The sequence below is a fragment of the Amphiura filiformis genome, chromosome 9 (genome assembly GCF_039555335.1).
Source record: "Amphiura filiformis chromosome 9, Afil_fr2py, whole genome shotgun sequence".
Lineage (NCBI taxonomy): Eukaryota > Metazoa > Echinodermata > Ophiuroidea > Amphilepidida > Amphiuridae > Amphiura > Amphiura filiformis.
The window spans coordinates 59,923,571-59,944,445 of NC_092636.1; the positions used below are offsets into that span (position 1 = coordinate 59,923,571).

The following is a 20,875-nucleotide window of genomic DNA, read 5'->3' on the forward strand; positions in this document are numbered from 1 at the left end:
ATTACGATAAGTAAATCATTATAAGTCCTTATACTAAACGACGACGGTGTGTGTATAGGTTTAGAAGTTCAGATGAATTATTTTATGTCTAGGAGATGTTTTTATATCCTCTTCCTCTTGTTGATACGGGAACGAGTATGTGTCATAGTCACTTTGTGAATAGGCTTAGATGTGAATGATTAAGTAAAACCTCGTCTGTTTTTGAAAAACAAGTTTTTAGTGCGAGGTAATATTGGATTACTATGATGTTTATGTTTTTAAATTATATATTTAATAAAATAATATAGGCTGTATTTAAGGCTACATGCTCTTTTTGGTTGAAATTTTTGGCGGGAAATAATCCCGCCAAAACATTAAAGTAATCTTTTCCCACAACTAAATATCATAGTCAGGAAATTAATGATGCATCTGGTAGCTTAGATCATAACTTTCATTATACTTAGTTGCAATTATCCCAGAAAATTCTTGATTTGTTTTTACAGAGTCTTGAATTGCCGATGTTTTTGATCAAAAAACATCACTCGGTGTATTTTGAAACTCGAGGCATTAACTCTTCTCAAATTAGCCCCAAATCATAATTTATTTTATATACCTCATATATAGATTCCTGTCATCTGATTGGTTGAAAGTGCAGTCATTGAATTAACTATGACCGCAAAATGAACTATGGACCGGTCCATGGAAATGAACTATGGACCGGTCACGTGCGTCACGATCAAACTGCGCGTTTTTCCCAGCGTAAAATGATATTACGCACGCGTTGATGTTTTCACGCGTTATAATCACGCAGAAATCGCAGATTGTAATCTGTGTGCCGTTCGCATTGAAACTGTTAATTTCTCTTCCCAAAATCGATGCTTTTAACCAAACAGACGACAAGAATCTTAAGATTTGGTATATAAAACAAATATTGACTGCTTTTTATTCGGGGCATGGTTAAAATTATAGGCCCGCGGTGATCTCAAAACCATGACTATGCCCCTCGGCTACGCCTCGGGGCATAGTCATGGTTTTGAGATCACCGCGGGCCTATAATTTTAACCATGCCCCTCATAGCAGTCAATATTTGTATAATACTAGCGGGACACACGCGCTACGCGCGGGTCCCCGCTAGGTGAGTAAATGGGAGCGTTCACTAAAACGGGAGGAATTACTGAACAGGTAGAATCATTGAAAAGGTAAATTTCATTTATCTGAGTCTGACCCTCGTTAAGCCTAAGTTTCCATTTTAGCTTCTTTCTTTCTTTTTAGTTTCTTCTACATGGGCCAATTTTGTTTACTCAATCCCGTTCCCATTATTTTCTAAATCTGTCCTTTCTTACATTTAAAATCCCTGTTGACTTCATTTTTTATTTGCTGCTTAGCTTGTGATTTCCCGTTTTCATGTTATTTATTTAGTTCTGTCCTCAGTTTAATAGCTTTTTTATTTAAATCATCTAATTTTATTAGATTTTATTATTCTTTCCTTCTTTAGCCTATTTTATTCCCGTTTTCATTTTCTTACTGTGACTAACTATAGGCTAACCCACATACTCGTAGGCCTACCTGTTTGTCCTCATTTTGTTTTCTTTTTTTAATTACAGTAGGCCTACCTCTTCATGTTGTTTGTACTTTTTAACACACATCTTTTCCCCGTTATTACGCCTACGGTCGGTCGTTCACCCGTATTATCATTCATTGCGCGACTCTGCGTCGTTTACGCGCGACATGGCGTAGTGCTGCGTTACCCGGGCGCTATCGCTGCGCTACGCGAGCGGCTTGGCATTAGATACGCCCGTACGACGCGCACGGGCTAGCTTGACAACTGACTCCCTTTTTTGTTTACCCAGCATAGCAACGTACCACATTTTCAATGATTTTGAGGCCAATTCTTGATCGTTTTCAACCAAATAAAGTTTAAACACGTTCCCGTATATTCATCGATCTCCCGTATGAATTTGGCGACATTTGGATCGAAACTGACGGAGCCTTTCCATGATACATAGATAGATAGATAGATAGATACATACATACATACAACATTCCCCTATTTATAGTAAGACTAGCGGGATACCCGCGCTTCGCGCGGGTCCCCGCTAGATGAGTAAATGGGAACGTTCACTATTACAGGAAGAAAATTCAAATACTGAACAGGTAGAATCATTGAATCATTATTTTCTAAATATGTTCTTTCTTACATTTCCCTTTTAGCATCTTTTTTTTTATTTGCTGCTTGTGATTTCCCGTTTCCATGTTTTTTACTTAATTCTGTTCTCATTATTTTAGCTTCTGTTTTTCTTACAATTCCTGATTAGTTTCTTTCCTTCTTTGTTTCGTTCCCGTTTCATTTAGTTACTTTAACCCGTTGGCCTAATTACTCGTACCTTTTTGTCCCTATTTTAATTTAAAATAGCGTGTCTGCGGACGTGTTCACCCGGTATCCCGTGACCCGTCCATGTACCTTTTTGTCCTATATTTTTCCTTCTTTCCGTATTATCATGCCCACTGGTCTCTGGCTCACAAGTCGTGTGACTCTGCGCCGTTTACGCGAGCATTTGCGCAATGCGCATTACGCACGCGGCGCCGACGCGCTGCCGGCCAGCTGCAGTGACGCGTAGGCTGGTAACCGATTTTCATAACAAAACCCCGTTTTTACTCATATTTTCACTGTTTTTGCAGCCAATTCTTGATCATTTTCAACCAAATTTTCGCATAACCGTCTCGGTAAGTTCCTCGAATATCTAGAGCAATTCCGTGACCGTGGAGAGCGAAGGTTCGTTTTTCAGTGGATTTGTCTTCTATGAAGGTTAATTAAAAATTTAGCGGGGTGCCCTCGCGAAAGTGTGGGCGGAATCCGTGGGAGCCCAAAATCAAAAATGGCCGCCATCGGCCATTTTAAAAATTATTTTTTCAATGGCTTGGCCTACAATGCTGTTCAGTATATGTTTTCTGAGGTTTTTTGGGTCGAGGAATTCATATCTGATATCTATTTTATGATATTACCAACTTTTGACCTTCAAATCCAAGATGGCCGCCGATTTTCAGCTCAGAAAGGTCAAATGTTCACATTTGTCGTAGAGCCTTCATAATAGGCTCTAATTAAAGTTCTCCTCATGCCGAGTTGAATAAATGACTCTAAAAACTACCAGTAATAATGATTTGACCTATTTTTGACCTTCAAATCGAAGATGGCCACCGATTTTCAGCTCAGAAAGGTCAAATTTTCACATTTGTCTTAGAGCCTTCATAATAGGCTCTAATTGAAGCTCTCAACATGCCGAGTTGGGTGATGGACACTAAAAACTACAAGTAATAATGATCTGACCTATTTTGACCCTCAAATCCAAGATGGCCGCCGATTTTCAGCTGAGAAAGGTAAAATTTCAAATTCGTCGTTTAGCCTTCATAATATACTATAATTAGAGCTCTGAGTAGTCGTAGAGTCTTCAATACTCTTCATAATACCTCTAATGAATACCGTACCCCATTCTGGCATACACATACACCCCCGCACACCTACATATACATTATATTCATATTATTTGAATGAGTTTAGTCGTTATTGGTTTCAGGTCTACGTGTGTTTTGCTCTGCACCCTTTCAACAAAGAATGAATGCAGCATCAAAGACATTTATTTATATTTAGAAAGAAATATTATTCTATGAGACTAGTGCATAGATCACCTATAACACTGCTTGCTTGTTACCTACAGCAAAATCATCCCCTATCAATGTCTACTTAAATGTAGCAATCCGTGTAGGGCCTAAGTCCTATCATACTATTGTCCAAGGTAAATATGGTAAATGGGAGAGTTTACAAACAAAAACGAAAAACTGGTCAGGACTTGACAAATATGGTGATTTTTACAACACTTCTTTATGGAAATATGGGTCTAGAAGTCATTACATGCATCACATGTTACATTATATCTCAATCGCATCTTCAGACAGAATTGAAAAGGCTCAGTATTCAAGTAAACCACCAAGTTCTGAAAGTGATGATGAGACAGAGGGACCATTGGCACCCAAGTGCCCGCGTCCATCTGTGTATGGACTTCTTCATATGAATTCCTCGACCCAAAAAACCTCAGAAAACATATACTGAACAGCATTGTAGGCCAAACCATTGAAAAAATAATTTTTAAAATGGCCGATGGCGGCCATTTTGGATTTTGGGCTCCCAAGGATTCCGCCCACACTTTCGCGAGGGGCACTCCCGCTAAATTTTTAAATTAACCTTCATAGAAGACAAATCCACTGAAAAACGAACCTGAGTTTGAGCCCCATACCCCTTACAGATGTCCAGAAAAAGAAATTATAAGATTTGACCCCAGATAACCTTTAACCCGACCCCTGCAAAGTGTTCCAATATATTCCCCTGGTCATCAAGTTTGTTGTCACAGAGTGTGAGTCTGTACCCCTTACAGATGTACAGAAAATGTACATTTCTAAAATTTGACCTCTGCATGACCTTTGACCTGACCCCTGTAAAATGTTCCCCTGGTCATGAGATTTGTTGTCACCGAGTTTGAGCCCCATACCCCTTATGGATGTCGAGATAATGCAATTGTAAGATTTTACCCCCTTAATGACCTTTGACCCCAATTCTTTGTACAACTTTTAGACACTGGCTAAAGGCGATGCAGGTATGCAAGTGACGTCATTGTATTATGTAATTTGTGGAAGAAGAAGCATTTTGAGTGAAAATTACATTTTGGCCATAATGACCTTTGGATGACCTTTGACCTCGAGTTAGTCATGTAACATTTGTGCCCCCACCCAATGGTCCTTGTGACCAAATATGGTTACATTGGCCTAAAGCATATGGCTACAATGGCTCGTTATAAGTTTGACAGAAGAAAGAAAGAAAGAAAGAAGAAGAACTGACCAAAAACAGAACACTCGCAAATTGGAAATTTGCGATTGTAATGATAGCAATTGAACTGGAGTAGCTCTTTGCGGAAAAAGGTCATCGAACTTTGCACAATGTCAAATTTCAAACTTGCTCAAAATATTTCAATGCAATCCTCTACAAATCATATACTTTGAAAACTTGCTTGATTTATTTTTGTTAATGAGTTACTAGTATGCATGTTTTACATAAGTGTTGTTGTTTCAGCCCTCTTTACAACATAACTCAAGAACCACAGAACCTACAAAAGTATATCTGTGATATTTGAATTATTCTACATGCTCGCTATGAAATGATCAATGCAATTTTTGCAAAAGCTCACTACCATTCGCAAGATGTTGTGAACTACCAAATCGCATACTGTGTGATTTGCTCCACAGCGAGGCCCTCAATTTTTCTCTAATTTTACTTTTTGCATGATAATAACACCCAGTGGTGTACCGAAAATGCCACGTGAAAGACTAAGCCTGAAGCGCTTTAATTACAGTAAACTTTAAGTTTGTATATTTCACGAGTTCCGAGGTCACCGATCGAGTGATGGCTAAACACATCGTGCGTGTGTGTATCAATGAATCATTGAATAAATGACGTAGAAACTGTATGCATACCGCTATTCGTCTTACTTCTTGACGTATAAACTATGTGTATATCACTAATCGTCTTACGTTTTGTTTGTACATCCCAGCTGCGCGAAGCTCCGCCAATAATCATGATAATATAATATTATACGATTGGGCGAGCTAATATTATACACGCATTGTAATAGCAATTTTCTTTATTTTACCTCATTTGTTTGGCCCGAAATCAGAAGGGGACAATCCGGGGGGGGGGGGGGCAATGTGACCAATAGCTATCAGTGACAACTAACATAGTAAATAGGAATCTACTCTTTATGCGAATCACACGTTATGGCTTTTAGTAAAAGAAATTATATATTAATGTAAAATGTCTTATATTATTCTTAATACTCGGCGTTTGGCTTAACCACAGGCTATGTAGCACATCTATGACGCTACCAAAGGTGTCAAAATCAGAATACTGACATTTGGCGGCAAAATCGTTAAGCAATTGATATTTGTATTTCGATCAGTATTGTATAGCAATTTTCCATTGTTTAGTCAAGAGTTAAATTTGAATCATTTGGCAACAAAAATCAATTTCTGTTTCATTTGCTGCAAATCCATTTACTCACTGTCCGGGCTCACTGTTCACATTCAAATTAATAAATCAGGCTTGCATACAATTAATATAAAATTGATTGCAATCAAATTGATTGCAATGAAATTGAATACCATCTGACCATGCATGGAGGATAAAAAACTCAAAGAGAGATTTATGGCTGTAGAACGGGGAACAAATAAATCAATATAAGCACAAGAGAAATATCAAATAATGCAAACCTTTCAACGTGGCTGTGACTTGACGACGAGTTGAAGCAGCAGTTTAAAGGACCTCATAGTGATCTTTTTCAGGTTATCCTCTTTTTGTTGAAATACATGCATGTTACTTGTTTACGAACTTTTATATCTGTTTAAGAGCCCACAAACCGATGGATATTTATCACACAATATATGACAAAATGCAACTTAATGTTTTGGTTTGTTACCCACTGATAAATACAAACTTTGGTGTCAACCAAAATACATTAGCCTAAGAGTGATTTGACCAAAATGCTAATCTAATCTGTATAATTCTTGGGAAGAATTGCCCACCATGAGACATAAAACGTGCCATCTTGAAAAATGATATTGTGAGTAGGCCTAGGTGTAAAACCGATTGAAAACAGTAAAATGCGGGCCCAAATCAAAGTGTACCAGAAATCATGAAAAATCGCTGGTAGTAAAACCATACCGACAATTATTGTCTATGTACTGTATGTATAACAAATTTTCAACAGCGATTGTTTTTGTCATATCTTTTTGATGAAAATTAACTATTTTGTTACAAATATCTTACCAGATATAAAAGTTCCGTAAACAAATATATGACATACCCACGGCATTTGTCACACATGATAGTTGGTGTATGTCGTGTTTATTTTTCACCAGGGCTAACCTGAAAAAGGTCGCTATAAGACCACTTATATCCAATATCCGTGGGTCTAAATTCTCAATAAACTTTTTTCACTATGTTCACAGATTGCGTTTTTATTAATAAAGAATAATTGTTATTTTTGGTATTAAATTGGCATTGATTGGAACTATTGTAATTGAATCCAAACAGGAAACTAATCAATTCTATTCAAAGAAGACAAAATGCAATCACATTGGTTAGAAATGGCTTGTATCTTCCATTTGATCCCATTTCTGTATTAGATATTTTATTTTTATAGGGTACCTACTACTAAGAAACAATGCTTACATAAGCGGCCAATTATATCGTTTTTGCTTGGTTGTATAAGCAGGAAGTGAAGAAGTTTACCGTAGAATAATACTGCACATATTCATTAGGATATTTTTACAGGCACTCCGGAACAAGGAAAGTTGACCTTAGTCACAAAGTTGTTGCTGTCTATCAATACATAATAATTATTGTGTGAAGGTGTGAATAAAACACAATGTAGATGCGTGCAGTTTTCTGTCTTCGCGCGTATATGTGGGTGTGTGTTCATGTTTCAATTCTCTGTGTTCAATTCTCAATAATTTAATATTTAGCAACTGCGTATATTACAAAAGTTTGTATTTATACACCTGATATTATTGATATAGCCTATACAATGATTCTTTCATTTTTTACGCTGTAGGATAATTCAAATTGAAGGCAATTTTAAAGCAAACTGGCTAGTAAAATTGAAAAATGTCCCTTTTGACAAAAAATTAGTATGAATAGCCGTTGTAACATTGAAGTACAAAGATCATGAAGATGGTAATGCTTTAAATATTTATTTCACTAGTACATAAAGAAAGGTCAGGATATATGCGGATTCTTAATGTAAAAGCACTGTAGTTATAACTTTAAATATTTGCACTGAGTTTAATTGCTCTTGCATATCTTGTGGTTATAATTGGTTATATATTGATATTGACTCTTCTTTCCATTACGTTGATTGAGTTCTTGTTTAAACTGTCAACTTAGGGAAAAACGCAGAGGGCAATAACCGCTGGCTTCTAAGCTGGAAGGTTTTCAACAGTTTATGACAATACTCATGTACGACTTACAATCCATTATGCCACAGACAAGTTTTGAAATCAGATCAATCGCAATCCTTTAGCGACAGCCAGTGCCTCGGTTCAAGTCTTTCCTAATGCATATCTTCGATGACATTGGTTGCCTTAATAGCTCAGAGGTAAGAGCGTTGGTCTAGATACCCATTTAGGGTCCCATTTTCAAATCCTGGTCAAGAATGAATTTTTATCTTTGGCCTAGTACTCGAGGGATAGAATAAATTACGTGCATATCATTAAACTCGGGCACTACGTAATTCTTAATCGCAAAGAAACGTTTGTGTAATTGCTAATTTGCTATTGTAAGCTTAAAGACTTCCTAGACGGGGGTGGGGGTGGGATCTATTGAAGTATTTGCCGGAAACATCTCAATTATGAAAAACTGAATATATTTCGCCCGGGCTTAGTAACTATGTATACTAGCGGTCACCCGTCTTTCGCGGTCAGGGTCTTTCGCGGTTGGTAAATTTTGTACATTTTGTGTACATGTAAATGTTTTATTTAATGTGATTAATGGTATGAGAGGAGTCGTTTAGAACTTACATGTAGAAGCATAATATTTAGTATCTTTTCCATATAAATCAATGGCTTGAAATTGCAATTAGATCATGTCTTGCCCCTGTGGGATGCTGGTCGCTCTGATATTTAAGATTTTTATGGATTTGTTTCAACAGTACTTTTTAGCCCATTTTGGAAAAATTTGTTGTACCTTTTAGCTCATTTTTTATCATTTTCATCCAAGTTTGTCCCCTACCTTGAAATGTACCTTGCTGCCCCCGCCTCCTGCAAAAGTCCTGGCTACATCACTGAGCAGATGAACACAATTTTATTCACATCCCTCTTGGCCCCCTGTGGCCTGCTGGCTGATCTGATATTTTAGATTTCTATGCATTTGTTGTACTTTTTATTTGTTAGCCCATATTGGATAAATTTGTCGTACTCTTTAGCCCATTTGTGACAATCCCCCAATGAAATTTGCCTCCCCCCTCTCTCTCTGAAAAAGTCCTGGCTACACCACTGTGCAGCTGAAACAATTTTATTCACATTTCCTTACACTCTATTTCATATAAAGTTATGATCATACCTGATCATACATTATGCTGATAACATTAAACATAGCACTACCACAAAGCAGAGTAGGCCTATTCATGGTGTGGTTTGGCCCTGATTAATTTGTCCTTCACTCCATAAAAACACAGAATACATGCTAATGTTGATCAATTAGTTGAATAAACAATAGATGTTAATTGGGTTTCTACTGTGTCATGTAATAGTTGCTTCTACTGTGTCATGTAATAGTTGAGACTACAGGCATAATATCCTCACACCAATGACAGGATAGAAGGCCTAATTCAGGCTATGTCAACATTAGTGTATTGTGTTGGCATGCAGGTGCGCTGCCACTGCCTTTGCCCTGCCTTTGAAACTAATTAACATAATTTGACATCCTTAACGTAAACAAAAACAAAATTGGACGTTTTATTGGGGTGCGGACAACTTTACTCTACGCAACGCAAAAATCCGTTTTCCGAAATAATGTAAAACGTAAAAGTTTTTAGCCTTACCAATTCGCCAAACTCAGTAATTTATTATAGATAACATACTGCGCCAAAAAAGGATCCGAACACATTAAACAAAAGCCATTTCTTAAAGATACTAAAACTAAATTACAACATAAAGTACCTCATTCGGTACGATACGACCTTATTTTCCTAACTTACAGCAATTTGTTGTTGTATAACATTGCTTTAAATTTGAACCATGACAGCACAAATAAATGTCTGTTTTAGTTGCTGCTGGTATTTAATTTCCCATAAAAAATCATTTACTCAATACAAATTCATTTATTGGTTTAAATTGAATCAATCATGCGTGCATTCCATTAATATTAAACTTGATAGCAATAAAATCACATTTTAATACCAGGATTTATAAAACTCGAGAGATTTATGACGGAAGGATAAATGGAGAAACAAATAAATCAATATAAGCAATGTAGCTGTGACTTGGCAATGGGTTGTAATTGAAGCAGCACTTTACTTCAATTACCAAGAGTTGGCAAATGCAATATATTCTGTCGGTCAGTTATCTTATAGGGCATATATCTTCCATTTATCCCATCTTGGTATTGTATACTTTTATATATAGGGTGCCTGGGAAACAGTGCTTAGGAGTCCAATGCTATCTAATCGTTGAACTTTCTGCTTATATAAGCAGGAAGCGAAGTAGTTTACCGTAGAATGATACTGCACATATTCATGAAGATATTTTTACTAGGCACTCCGGAACAAGGAAAGTTGACCTTGGTCATAAAATTGTTGTTTATCACCAATACGTGTATCCAGTGATGAAAAAATGAATGAACAAGATGTTGCTGGGTGTGGATGCGGTTTCTGACCTTTTCTGTTTTAGCTCATATAACTTCAAATAAGTGTGGGTGTGTGGATGTGAGGGGGGTCGTGAGAGGGGCGTGTTTAGCGTCAGCGCTTGTTTGTGGGTCGTATGTGCAGACATGTAGCCAGGTGGTGCAAGGATACAATGCATTCGCCCAAATCCATCAATAGGGCCATTTTTTCTCACGTTAAATGCACTAAATCCGGTCCATCAATCGCATTAGAGATGAATTCACACAGGGTCACCCCCGACGACCACTCTTTTGAGAATGTGGTGGTGTTTATGCCAAAGCTTTATACATGTAAGCAGTTTTTGTCCCCTCCTCATAGGGTGTCTACAAAACTAAGACCTAAGACCCAAAAACTAAGACCCTGTCTACAAAACTAAGACCTGTAAAACTAAGACCCTATCTTCAAAACCTCATATACACACCCCCAACACACACCAACCCAGGTATTGATATACATGCTGTTGCCATCTATTTACGGGGAATTACAGCGGTGTTTTTGTTTGAAATTTCCATCTTCCTAGTGAGTGCCAGGTAGCCTATTATACCAGAGAATATGCTAATTATTAATTTTATTTCACATGAAAAACAGTGACATTTCAAGTGATCACTAACATAAGTAACACTGACCTTGAAACCATACATCAACATTGAGCTATTTACATTTGTGATGTGCTTTTACTATATTTTATTATAATAGCTTATAAAGGGCTTTCAGTTAAATGCCACACATGTAGACATACGTGATAAATTACGCACCTGCTTTAATATAATATATACATTAAAGTCCCATCAGCGATCCCAGCTAGCGAAAGTGTAAAAAATTAAAATTGTGCATCAAGTGCTTAAGGCGTGGAGTAGGGGCGAACTTGAAGTACATGTATCTGGAGAGGGGAAGCAACGAGTTACCCCAAGTCACAGGTAGTGACTGGGCCGCGGAGTGCGAATATGTATTTATTTTGGAAGGTTTGTGTTTGTTTTAAATTTTGGGGCGTTTTTCCAAACTTTGATATTTTTGGTGTATATTTCAAAAAAGCGACATGCCAAAGACAACTCTTTGGGCACATAGTTTGTTATTGTTATTGCAGTTGTTTTCCACATACCTACGTTACCATTTGCTTTGGTGATTTACTAATATTATATATTTTGTGACTGCAATTTGGCGTTTTCAACGCGTTTTAAGCTTATCATGAAAATAACACGAATATCTAGTCACGCTACTTTTATAATTTTTACCTGATCGTTGGCTTTTGCAGGCAACAGAATGCAGATTGGCTCACGATACATGTCGTATTCCTCTATGTGGGTCACTTGATGATAAAATTACTTTGAATTCAGTGTAACAACATACAAATTTGCGTCTGGAAACCGGGTCTGGAACTGATTTTAGAACAGCTATAGACTTCAGCGCAGTCAGCGCCGACTGGGGAGAATGTTTTTATGTTTCCCGCACGAAAGCTTGCGTCAACATCTATACTTCTTTGGAAACGTTGACCTTTGACCATTCTTTGTAACTGCCCTGCTATGACCTTGATATGTAGACTTGATTGGGTAATGTAAAAGCATCCACTTTACGGAGTTGTTTAGCATCTGGTCAGTAGATAATCCTACAGGGATACAGTCAGTAGTTTAACATGGTGTGAGCATGGTGAAAGACCCATTATTGATTAGGCGCGGATATTAAAAGCACAGGTTCGTGTGCATAGCAGAAAATTATAATAGAATGTTTGGAATTTTCTAACTAAAATACTAACTGCATTCTGCATTATGTATTTATTTATTTATTTAGGCCTATGCCTATTTATTTATTTACTGATTTATTTATTTATTTATTTATTTGGTAGATTAGTAAGTTATTAGTAATATTCCATGATTCATCGGTTTATTATTGATTGTTGACCCGATTGTTTATAACTTGAATACTTGATTGATAGTCATTTCACATTATATTCCTAGTTTATAGGCCCTATGGAACTTCTATTAGAATTTTTGAATAGCATCGTACATTAGATAAATAGGCCTCTCAGTATTGATTTATTCTATTCAGCAATATCAAGGATTACTATCAAACTTCTCACAGCTAATAGACAGTTGAGTTAGTGGTAACGCACTGAGTTTTATAAAAGGGAGGTCCCGGGTTCGATTCCCAGCTCTGCCTATTTTTTTCCAAGGCTTATTTGGCGCGCGATCTGAGCTAGTCCTTATTTGGCGCGCGATCTGAGCTGGTCCTTTTCTGGTGGCTGTGTCTGTTACAGGCACACTCCCTCTGAAATCCAAACTTGGTTCACGCTCATTACACCTCCCTTAAGTGAAGGATATGTCATAAAATTGCCATTTGATATTTTTGAAATGCAAAATTTTTTTCAAAAAAAAAACACCGAAGAAAACAGAAGTATTGACTAAGTTGAAGCCCCATTCAAATACATGTAGCTTTAGGTAATTTATATACTGTCAGTATATAAATTACAGATTCATGTAAAATGCCTTATTTTGTCTTAAATAGTTATACACGGCATTCGGCTGAACAACTAGCAGGCTGGGTATCTATATATGACAATGACAAAGGTACCAAAATCTTGAATTTTGATGATTTTTACGATCGTCCGGATAGGCAAACCACTGAATGGGCCTTTAATACTGAGGAAACTGTTAGATTGATATATTTATAGAATTAGAATTATTGCTCAAATAGGATATTAACGTCATCAAATGGGCAAGAATAAATTCTCAAATTGGATTCTTGCGTCATTGATAAACTAAAGCTTATATTAGTTTTTGTATCTGTATCCCTCGGGCTGTAAGCCCCCATGTCACTTCGGAAAACGCGGTAAATCGCAACATTATTTGCTGAATCTATCCTCTATTTGCAGAATCTATCCTCTTTTTCCACCATTTTCAAGATTTTAAGCTTATCTGCCAGATTTTGTAGTGATCTTTGGCGATTTTAGCTTTTTTGAGCGATTTCGCTCATTTTACCGCGTTTTCCGAAGTGCCATGGGGCCTGCTGTATCCGTCGTTTAATAGCAGAATCTCTTCACATCGGAGACAACATCGCCAACCTGAAAGAGCATGCGTTTTTTGATGGGAATGTCTAATATATATCAAGGACACCGAAAGAGAAAAATGTAGTTGAAGATGTTGAAACTTTATCATTTCAATCGTGTTGAGATTTTAAGACCCGATTTCAAATATATGGGCCGGGTGATTTCGAAACTTTCCGTCTAACGCGTTTACAAACAGACGTGCTATTTTCATTAGGTCCATGTGCACCTTATATTAGCAGTTAATTTTACATTAATTAAACAAAACGAGGGCTTGGATTTTAGTATGTTATTTCCAGGATCTGTGTTACAGACCGATATTAGGGAACAAACTAAAAATATAAAAACGAATCTATACGATTACAGGCACAAACTATTGGGATTTACAAAAATAAGATTAACCAAAATTACTGATATACGCAAGATGGTATTACTTTGCAAAAATGTACAAACACCCATTTCAGTTTATTTAACAGTTTTCAATTGTATATACCAATGCATAATGTGATGGGCGATAAAGCATGTCAAAATTACATTTCAATAATTGACAAACCGGATGCGAAATTGGCTTTAGACTAGTGTTCTAACCACCTGCTCAATCGGAATATTGCATTTATAGAAGAGGGAAGGGACACATAAGGGGCTGTGCAATAATTATGAGCTATGGGGGACGGTAAAATTGGGGGTTGGGGGTTGGCAGGGGGGCGGGGAAGCCATTTGTGGCACACTTTACGGGACCTTTTACATTAACACGCTCTAAAATGGCTTATAGGAAAACACTACAGAAACGTGCACATATGCAAAGTGTCTTGCTCGCTACGCATCGGGGGGGGGTGAGGTGACGCGAATGTATGGCAGTTAAGACACCCTTTTTCAGCGTCGCTGTCACCCAAAGACCTCTTATTACGAATACATGCTCTCTCACGCGAAGACCCCTTATTTTTCCATTTGATCTGTCACCCAAAGACCCTTTATATTTTTCAATTTGAACAGCAACTTTCATTTTTGATTTTGAAAACAAAGACCATATGAGCCATTTAGAACTAGAAATTTAATGTTCGATGTTTCTGTGGCGCTGTTTGGATCTCGTCCAAAGGTGCCATTAAAAAAGGTCATGTTCTTACCCAATGACCCCATATTTTTTATATGCTCTCACCGAATACCCCTTACTGTGAAAGCGTCCCGGGGAAAGTGTCAGCCCTACACCTATATATCCATTTTATATTGAAGTCCCCGGGCTCGCAACTTATATCTAGACCATTTAAAGTTTCCAAATGGTGGACCTGAAGGAGCCTTCTCATGTAGTTCATCTATATTTTTGAGCGTGCCGGACTACATATCTGGGTAGTCGGCAGCCAGCTATCGAAGGAGAAACATCGCAAGCGTACAGGAAATCATAATTTATGTTGTGAGACTTTGTTGATATTTGATATAAGCAGACTTACCGATAATGAGACTTGCTCGTGCCGTTGATGACTTGTTGGCTCTTTCTACCAGACTATGTTGCTTATCCAAATAATTAGAAATATACCAATCTATATAAATGATAAATGAAAAGAAATCTAATCAAAAAGCAATTTTAAAGAGAGGGAGAAATTTGAAATTAGACAAACAAAAGGTGACACAAACGTCCATTATTGTGTTGTTTATATGCTTATTTATCCCCTGTAATTCCAATAAAAAGTTCCATTTCGACACACTCTATACAGGGTGTATCAAAATGAAGTATACAGTTTGAAAAATGCCACTAGATTAAAAAATTATGAGGCATTTGGTCAAAATGCTGTAAAATCACTGTCGTGTGACCACTATTAAGGACCCAGTGCCCGGGACTTTGTGAGCCGAGTAGTTGTGCGAAGTCAATTAAAATCAAAGAAACATGGAAAATCACATGTTTGACTACGTTTATTACAGTCTTAGTCTTTGCGCAACTACATTGAACATTCAATAAAAAAGAAGATGTTAAACTCACATAGTGGTCAGACTGGCAACTCATCACATCTGACTGCTTCCTTTTATAGGCAACAGGAACCGCTATAGAGGGCGTGATGAGTTGGTTAAAGATGTTGTTGAGTGAATAGGCCCCCTCGGCTTTACGTTTAGAGTGTCTTTTCCTTTTCGGCGTTTTACAGATGGCTTCTTTCAGCCACCTAGTGGTCTTGTTAGCTTCTCTGTCGATGACTTTTGAGTCCTCCCAATTGATGGAATGATTGTAGAGGCAACATGATCGGCGATAGCTGACTTGTGAATGTCTGTGATAGATAACGTGCGGCTGGCTCGTGTGTAGGGCTTTATAGTTTCAAATTTCTCCACCTCTTTTTGGTGTTCTTTGATGCGAACGCCGAAAGGACGCCCGGTTTCTCCGATGTAAGTACCAGCACATTCCCCGCAAGGGATTTCATAGATCGCCTCTGCTTTTTGTTGAGGAAAGACACTCTAAACAAGGGCGAGGGGCCTACTCACCGTAACAAGTTCACTAACAACCCGGGCTAACAACATCTTTGAGCAACTCATCACGCCCTCTATAGCGGTTCCCGTTGCCTATAAAAGGAAGCAGTCAGATGTGATGAGTTGCCAGTCTGATGAAACCACTAGTGTAGTGTTGAAACGTCACTAAATATATGAGTTTAACATCTTCATTTTTATTGGATTTGCATAAAAAGAAATATGTCAACAGTTACGTTAAATTGTTTTGATATATCCCTTAACTATAGCTTCTCGCGTGATTTTGCTTCAGGAAGATCTTACAAACAAATATTAAATACTTACATGTTTTTTCCTCGTTGGTCCACCAACTTCCTTCTTTAACCCGTCGGACAACTGACGGATGCCTGACGATATTCCACCACAGGTCCGTAGTGCCTGACTTAGGAGCACCAATCAGGTAAAAGTATGGAAGGCATCGAATCTTCTCTTTCTCCAAAACACATGGATTTTTGTAGTCAGGTAGGAATTGTTTCGTCTTAAACCTGTTCATGAGCTGAAATTTGCAATGTTCTGATCAATCGACTTGTAGATTTATAATTTAGCACCAGCTTTAAAAAATATACCTGAATCCGTAAATCAATTATTATTAATTACTGTTCTTTGTCCCAGTTTCGAAGGTTTACTGTTGTCCTATAGGTATTTTTCAAAATCAGCAATACTGTTGACAGGCTTACCTTTGAATAATATTTCATAATTTCTTCCCTAATCATATCCTGACTTGGTTGTGTCTCCTTTCTATGCGAACCTTTTGTGATTCCAATATCCTTCTTCTCGACTTCCTTTATTATCGGCTGGTTGTCTGGATTGTTCGGCATTTGATATCTTGGACGTGATGTTATATTGGACAGATTTTGGACAGATTTAAAAGTAATTTCTAATAATTTGTTTTGTGTCTGTGCTACAGATGGTGCTGTGTTGTTGAGACTGATCCCGAATGATAAGAGGAAAATCAAAGATGAAGTGAGGACAGCAAGGAAAACACGCCAACAAATTCTCTTTTCTGTGGACGAAAGAAAAGTAAATTCTAACCGTTTGTTTGTTACTTCAAAGGCTATTCCGGTCTGTTACAAAGCGCGCGAAAAGTTTTTATTTCACACTAATAAGCTAGTAATCTCGCCTACACTCTAAGAAATAAAGGTTCTAAAATTGTCCTCCCAGGAGAACCCTTAGAGGTTCTAAAAGAACCAAAAATGGTCGAAAATGTCCCAAAAAACGTGATAAAGAACCATTTTCGGTTCTTTAGAGAACCTTTAAGGGTTCTCCAAAATTAAAGAACCCTTTTTAGAGTTTCAAGAGGGAGGGTTCTACGGAGGGGGGGGGGGTCTCCTGAGAGGACAAAAAAAAGGAACCTTTATTTTTTAGGGTGTATGATCGAGGTGAAATTGTCTTTTGCTTTCCTTTGTGATAGCCAAAGGTAATCTCAAATTAATTAATTAATAAAGTAAGTTAAAGTAATTTTATGCAAAACAACAACAACAACAATATTTGCATAGCGCGTTATGCAAATGTTTCGCTTTCAAAGCCTGGAAAAACATGAAAAAATGATACAAAATTGCATAAAGGGGCTATCGTTTTCTTCGGGGGGGGGGGTATATTTTTCTAAAGTCGGCGTCAATAAAATTGTGACCCAGGCTCCCCTCGCGTGGAGTTCTAAGGGGGTCCGCTTTTATAGGGGTAGGGCCGGAATCGTGAACCATGAGGGGGTGTTAAGAGAGATTTTCTGAGAAATACTGATGCCATGGGAAAAAGGTGGAAGATGGGGGTCAGCAAATTTCAACCATATTTTGGCAATTTAATAAGTTTGGATAAGTGTTCATAATAATCAGTATAAAAAAATCTGCTATGCCCCCTCCTGAGAAATATGGGCCCCCTAAAATATGCCCCCTAACACGTATTTCCCTGACTTGTAAAATTCCGTTTTATGCCATTTTTGAACAATTTTTTGGCACCTAAGACAAGCATCTATGAAAGTAAATTTTTCTACACATCTTCTTTTATCCTTTGTCTTTATCAAAAATATAAAACAACAAATGTTTATATTGGGATGTTCCATTTATGAACAGGGTGGGGCCCATATTTCACATTTTACAACTTTTGAAAAAAAGTGAAATATCCCTCTACTTTGTGACGTCATTGTAGGAGTTCCTCAATCTTTCTCAAATTGTTCATTACAGGAGAATACCTCTGTACATAGGTCATTTATATAATGCAATAAAAATCATGGAGACTTTTTTACTTTTCATAGAACACAAACATGGATATTCCCAATATGTGACATTGGTATAATGATGCTGTATATATAACGCCAACATCAAATATAAGATCTTTTCACTGTAGCAGTCCCTTTTCTTGAGCCAATAGTCAGTTATTCCATTGAGGAGTAAAGAACCACATTTAAGAATGCAAATCAAGCACAGGGGTAGGGGTTTCTCTTTTACAGCATATTGGTAAAATCGCCAGTAGATAATGCTCCTTGAATATGAGCCCCTCTCATCATGTCACAAGCTCATATTCATACATGTTAGTGGTATTATGATTATTATGAAAATCACAAGCTCCTATTCTGATTCTTAATCATTTCACATGCAGCAGTACTTAAGCTGTAGGAACTAGACCTAGTAGGGCCCCATACCCCAAAGTACTAAATCCTAATAACCTGGGGGTGGAACTTAATGCTAGGAGTGGGCTATAAATGGGACTTGTTTTGTTTTGCTTCGGGATAAGGTTTTTGTATGTTCTATTTAACCTAGGCCTATCTCAACATGAAATTACAAAATGTTAAGCCTGGGTTTAAAAAAAGAATGTGCACAGCAAAAATCCAAAAATGATGTTTTTTTTTGGTCAATCAATCTATTTATGCAGTTAGAAAAAGTCTCAAATCTTCATGTGTTGAGTTACGACCATTTCTGACCCAATGCACCTTTTTTACCCAAATTTTGAACCAGGCCCATAGACCTCATATTTAAATTACAGAAAAAGCTAGACAACAGGTTAAAACTTACATAACACTATAAATTGGAAAAACGAAATAGACACACAACATACGTTACATCAAGTAAAAATGTAGATTTTTGCACTGCAGACTTTTATACAATTTTGATAGTTTAATGGATTTTATTGTATTTACATTTTTAGCAATTTCTTGCATTACAAAAGTTTGTATTACACTTTAATTACTGATTATATGAGGCTTCTTTAATTGTGAGCTAGGATAATTCAAAGAGAAGGCAGTTTCCACTAATTTTAAAGCAAATTTCCCCAGTAACATTTGACAAATTCCCTCATCATGTGAACATGACCTAAACATTTTACCCGGAATAGCCAGTATCAGGGATAATAAATTCTCTTTTCCTGATCTCTTTTTTTACACTGTCAGTGAGAGCTCCAACTAAGCCATGTGTATTGACCCTTGACCTTCTACGGTGACAGTGGTATGTTAAAATAAGATGAGGGAAAGAAAATTTGTTATCCCCAATACTGGCTATTTGGGAGTAAAATTTGTAAGGACATCTCCACAATATGAGGTAAAATTTACAAAAAAAAACCATAATATTAATGGCTACTTGTTATGTTGCTATGAAAACTGATAAGTGTCACAGGCACAATCTCAAACTGCTGCATGATAGTGTCCTAGATATCATCATCAGTGCCATGTGGTCGCTGCTAACTTTCATCTCCGGTATCAGTACCAACGCGCATCAGGTGATCCACTCGAAGGTTTTGTCCCCCGCGTTTCATCCCCATTATCATCAAGGTAAAACCCAATATACCAACTTTTGTTGCCTCCCTCATCCCAGATGACAGCAACAACATTTTTCTGTGACCTATGACCTTTGAATTTTGGGCAGTTTGACCCCAAATTTTGAGCAATTTGTTGCATTAAAAAAGTTTGTATTACACTTAATGAGTATATTATTGATATATATGGATTCTTTAATTGTAAGTTACATGTATTAGGAGATTTCAAAGGGAAGGCAATTGCCATGGCAATGGCCATTTATACTAATATTTAAGCGAATTTCCCCAGTAATCTATGATCTTTGAATTTTGGGCAGTTTGACCCCAAATTGACCCATTTTCTTCATTTTGAGCAATTTGTTGCATTTAAAAAGTTTGTATTACACTTTATAAGTATACTATTGATATACATGGATTCTTTAATTTTAAGCTACATGTATTGGAGATTTCAAAGAAGGCAGTTGTCATGGCAATGGCCATTTATACTAATATTTAAGCGAATTTCCCCAGTAACATTAAGCAAATTCGATTTCACAAGAAAAGTATAGGCCCTCTCCGAATAACTGCTAACAGAGCCCGTTTTAGTACTAATTTCGATGTTGAAATAGCAGCCATCACTTTCTAACATTTGTTAATAAAAACTGAACCTTACCTGTAAAGATAGACAAAATTGGAGCTTAAGTGAAAATTTAGGCTTTATTTAATACAGCTAAAAATAAAGAAAACTATTGTCATGCGTGGTAGAATTGCCGCTTAAAAATGTTGATTTTTACATGCTTTTCACTATGATGGAGAGGTTATTTGGTGGTCTGCACCCCCTTAATAGACAGAGGTCACTCAGATGAAAGAGAGCAGTTTACTAGTATATTGACCATCAAAGGATCCTCAATACAAACCCCAAAATCCATATAATGTGTCAGCATTTTGGTATTTCAAAATCGAGAATCATAGATACATAAGCGTTTTATGTTTAACACAATAACACCCCTACTTGATCAATGTAGTGTTCCAATATATTATTGTCTTTGTTGTTAACTACATAGTGATAGAAAATAATTATTGTAGGGCCTACCTGCGTTCCTTGGAAGAAAAAGGTAATATTCATTTGAGGGTGCATAAAGCAAGATTATTTTTAAATCAGCAGAGACAGAAT

General features: G+C 37.0%; 1 protein-coding gene across 1 annotated transcript in view; it reads right to left on the reverse strand.

Moving 5' to 3' along the window:
• The window catches only part of LOC140161239 (carbohydrate sulfotransferase 15-like), a 69,912-nt gene that overhangs the window by 47,301 nt on the left and 1,736 nt on the right, over nucleotides 1-20,875 (reverse strand). The window contains exons 2-4 of the mRNA XM_072184697.1: nucleotides 16,659-16,984; nucleotides 16,267-16,477; nucleotides 14,943-15,032 (exon numbers count right to left, since the gene is read on the reverse strand). Coding sequence (XP_072040798.1) covers nucleotides 14,943-15,032; nucleotides 16,267-16,477; nucleotides 16,659-16,984 — 627 coding nt within the window. The remainder of the gene's footprint in view (nucleotides 1-14,942; nucleotides 15,033-16,266; nucleotides 16,478-16,658; nucleotides 16,985-20,875) is intronic.